Source organism: Glycine soja, chromosome 6 (genome assembly GCF_004193775.1).
Source record: "Glycine soja cultivar W05 chromosome 6, ASM419377v2, whole genome shotgun sequence".
Taxonomy (NCBI): Eukaryota; Viridiplantae; Streptophyta; class Magnoliopsida; order Fabales; family Fabaceae; genus Glycine; species Glycine soja.
In genome coordinates, this window is record NC_041007.1 from 42,697,173 (window position 1) to 42,700,572 (window position 3,400).

At 37.5% G+C, this 3,400-nt stretch overlaps 1 protein-coding gene across 1 annotated transcript; it reads right to left on the reverse strand.

The window, feature by feature from the left end:
* Positions 1-404: 404 nt before the first annotated feature.
* LOC114417029 lies at positions 405-3,104 on the reverse strand. The gene is made up of 2 exons (XM_028382110.1): positions 1,828-3,104; positions 405-1,258 (listed from the first exon to the last, which is right to left on the reverse strand). Exons 1-2 carry the CDS (start codon positions 2,519-2,521, stop codon positions 627-629), a joined length of 1,326 nt encoding a protein of 441 aa, XP_028237911.1. The 5' UTR covers positions 2,522-3,104; the 3' UTR covers positions 405-626.
* Between the last annotated feature and the right edge of the window lie 296 nt (positions 3,105-3,400).

The following is a 3,400-nucleotide window of genomic DNA, read 5'->3' on the forward strand; positions in this document are numbered from 1 at the left end:
AAACGCAAATTAAATATTTATTAGACATAAAAAATATAAATATAGTCATAATATTATCTAATCTAATCACATTTATGAGCACTTGTGGAATCTAATCTTTGATTACATCAAATTACACCAAATATTTTTCACACTTAATCCAAGTCATGTTAGTACTTCAGTTAAATGAACATGCAACTACGATTCTTGTATTTTTCAATTTACTGATGAGAAATTTAATCACGTTTGAAGGTTTACTAGGATGTACCCATTTTAATAATGGCCCTATCTTTTAGACCTTCAATTAATTATAAACACCGACACAGAACCTGCAAACAACTGCATTCTAGTGGAAATGTTGGAGGGGTAATTATTAAATCTGGTTCAGTACTATCTTACAAGTCTTGCATATTTATTTCTGATTCTTGCACTTAATGTTGCCTAGTGCAGACGTAAAATATCCATTGCCATTTAAAAAAAAATTACAAATGTATGAATGGGAGGTTCATACAGTAAACATGAAGAAGCACAATTTTGACTTGGAGAAAAGAATCAAAATTCTTCAAAAGATGAATGGCAAAGAACCTCCATAAGGCCAACAAAATAGGGGAATCTACAAAACTACACAACATGTAAGAAATTTTGCTTCAAGGTTTGCAAATCACCACAAAGCAAGGAAGAAGAGCTCTAGGATTGAGCAAATAAAGCTCCTCAATGTTTGAATAGAGACCAACTTTCCCAGCCAATGAGTCAAATCCTGTTTGTGCTGCCATTTCTTGAATGTTCTCAAGTGGCCTATGAACCCTGCCAGCAATTACTCTGCACACTATAAGTGCTTTTCTCAATGATGGTTCCTCACAAGTGATATCTATGGACTCAAAAGCCCTTCCACTTGTGGATGTTGTGAAGACTCCAATTCCACCCTTGAGCTCCTTCTTGGCTGAAAAACCATTCCTTATGATTCTGCAAACACAACACTTTTCTGATAGGCAGAGACTAGAAGAGCCATTGAGGCCAAGAGAGCATGAAACAGTGGTGCCATAGAACCTCAGAAGTTCATTCCCATCGGCAAGACATCTTGGATGCTTCTTCTGGAGTTTGCTGGCTTTGATCTTCACCATTTCCCTGTACTCCTCAAATCTTGCAAGAGTCTTTTGCATGTTGTGAACCTTCAAAACTCTCTCAATTCTACCACACTGGTTTTCTGACTTTAACCAGCTAGTCCTGCATATGATCTCCACTATTTTCCTTGATGAATCTCCTTCCACAAGTTCAGTCACTGCCAAGTGAAAAACTTATTGCTCTTAAACTCGAAAACTGAAATTTGTGACACTAAAACAATACAAAAATGGTAACAAAATGGAGGTCATTGACACTTCAATCAATTTTGAATTATGTGGGTTGGAGAGAGAGAGAGACTGTTCCTTCTAGATATTTTGATTTTTGAAGGTAAAGCTGTTGGGGAATCCTGGGCATAGTTCTAAATTGAAAAGATAATGGAAAAGGTGAAATCAGTTTGGTTGTCCCAAACTTAAAAAGTATGTTGATTTTATAATATTCCTCACCTCAACAAAAAAATCTATGTCCATCTGATACAGATGTGGCCAGAAAGTTTGTGGTCATAAGAATGTTTGTATAACCAACTTTGAGGGTCAAAAAACAAATGGAAGAAAATGAACAGCCAATGCTATAGTGAAGGTTACAGGCATTATTATACATAGGTAGGAGGATAAGAAGTGGTAGAACTTCACTTGAAGATAGAAACTAACCATGAAAACAGACAAGATTAAAATACTAACAGATATCTGAGAAGGCAAAAGAAGAAAAGAAGAAAAAAAAATGTATTACCAGCATGCTTGGATAAATGATGAGCTTCAGCAGCATCCCATTTGTTGAATTGCTCTCCACATTTGTGGCAAGTCACAGTTGAAGAGCCATTAGAATCTGTCTCAAGAGACAACCTATTGCTAGAATGAAGTCCAGCACCATGAGGACCAGACCCTTCTTTATCTGATGAAAGGAAAGGAGATTTCCTTGGAGGAGTGGAAGAAGTCCTAAAAGAAGGGTTAAAGTAGTGCATTGTAGGGTGCCCTCCAGGGCCAGGGGTACCAGGCCTCAAAGTCCCCACAAAAGTTGAACCTCCACCAGCATTGCTACCACCACCACCACTTCCAACCCCTCCTTCTTGGAATCCTCCATAGCCAGTTATCTTCAGCTCACACCTTGAATTGCTCAGAATCACTTCATGAGTTATAGGGTTGAGGAACTCACTGCTCCCTATGGATCTTGGACTGCAACTTGGTGGCTTATCAAGATGCCTCTTGCTTCCATGGATTACATCTTTGAGATTTGCTATGGACCTTGAACACCCTGACCTCCCTGCTCTCTTGGTCAAGATTGTGCTCAACTGCTTCCTTGTTTTGGGGTCATGTACATCAGATGGCTCCGATTTGCAGTGTAAAGACTTCTTCAGAGAGAACCACACTGTTGGCATGTTATCCTTAACGTTTCCCTTTATCTTCTTTTTCTCTTCTTTCTCCATTCACTTCAGCTACTAGACTCTTCTATGTTTCTGTGTTCTTCAACTTAACTCTCACAATCCTCATTCTCAAAAGGGTTCATCTCCGTGTTTTCCCTTTTCCACCTTTCCCCTTCCTTTTCCTAAGTGAAAGCTGAGACAATGAAAAAATAAAAAACTCAAGAAAGACAACAACTTTGAACTTTCCCTTTTTCTTTCCTCAAACTCCCTTCACTAACTCAACTATATGTGCATCAAAGGGGCTACCTAGAAGCAAAACATGTTTCACGAGAGAGATCAAAGGGGAAAAAAATTCAAAAATACCAAACCATACTATTATCAAACACCTTGAAAACTCTCAAGTTCAGTGTGAGGGGCAGTAGTTCTGCTTCTTCATTACACAGAATGAGTTTGGCAAGTTGCATAGGATGGTGTCCGTGACCCCATCAGAGAGAGCGAGTGAGACAAAAGGGACTCAAATCCATAGGATGATGAAAAAACATGAATGAATGAGAGCATTAGTTAAAAAACACGAGTGTTTGAAAGAAATAGAAAAAGAAAAGGAAAAAAACAGAGAATCTTTGGCTCTTGGATATGGGATTTTAGGATCATGACAACTAACTTGCACAAACTAGGTACTGTGGCGCTAATAAATGTGAGTTACTCATGTTGTACTTTTTATTTCTTTTTACATTGTAAACTGAAAAATAAAATATAGGTAAGATATGAGAGTGTAATTTATGTTTACTTCAAAAAAAAAGAGTGTACTTTATGTTGTTTAAGTAAGCATGTAAAAATCATTCTAGAGTAAATTGATGCAACTACAGTTATTTATATTGGTGGTAATATTGCTGCTGCTCATCAATAGACATATAAGGGGAAGTTAAAAGTCAATGGCGAGGA

Bases quoted from the DNA above. Each gene is read 5' to 3' on its own strand.
- LOC114417029 (XM_028382110.1), bottom strand. From the start codon at position 2,521: ATGGAGAAAGAAGAGAAAAAGAAGATAAAGGGAAACGTTAAGGATAAC. The intron at 1,259-1,827 runs GTAATACATTTT...TTCACTTGGCAG, and splicing joins TCATTTATCCAAGCATGCTG to TGACTGAACTTGTGGAAGGA.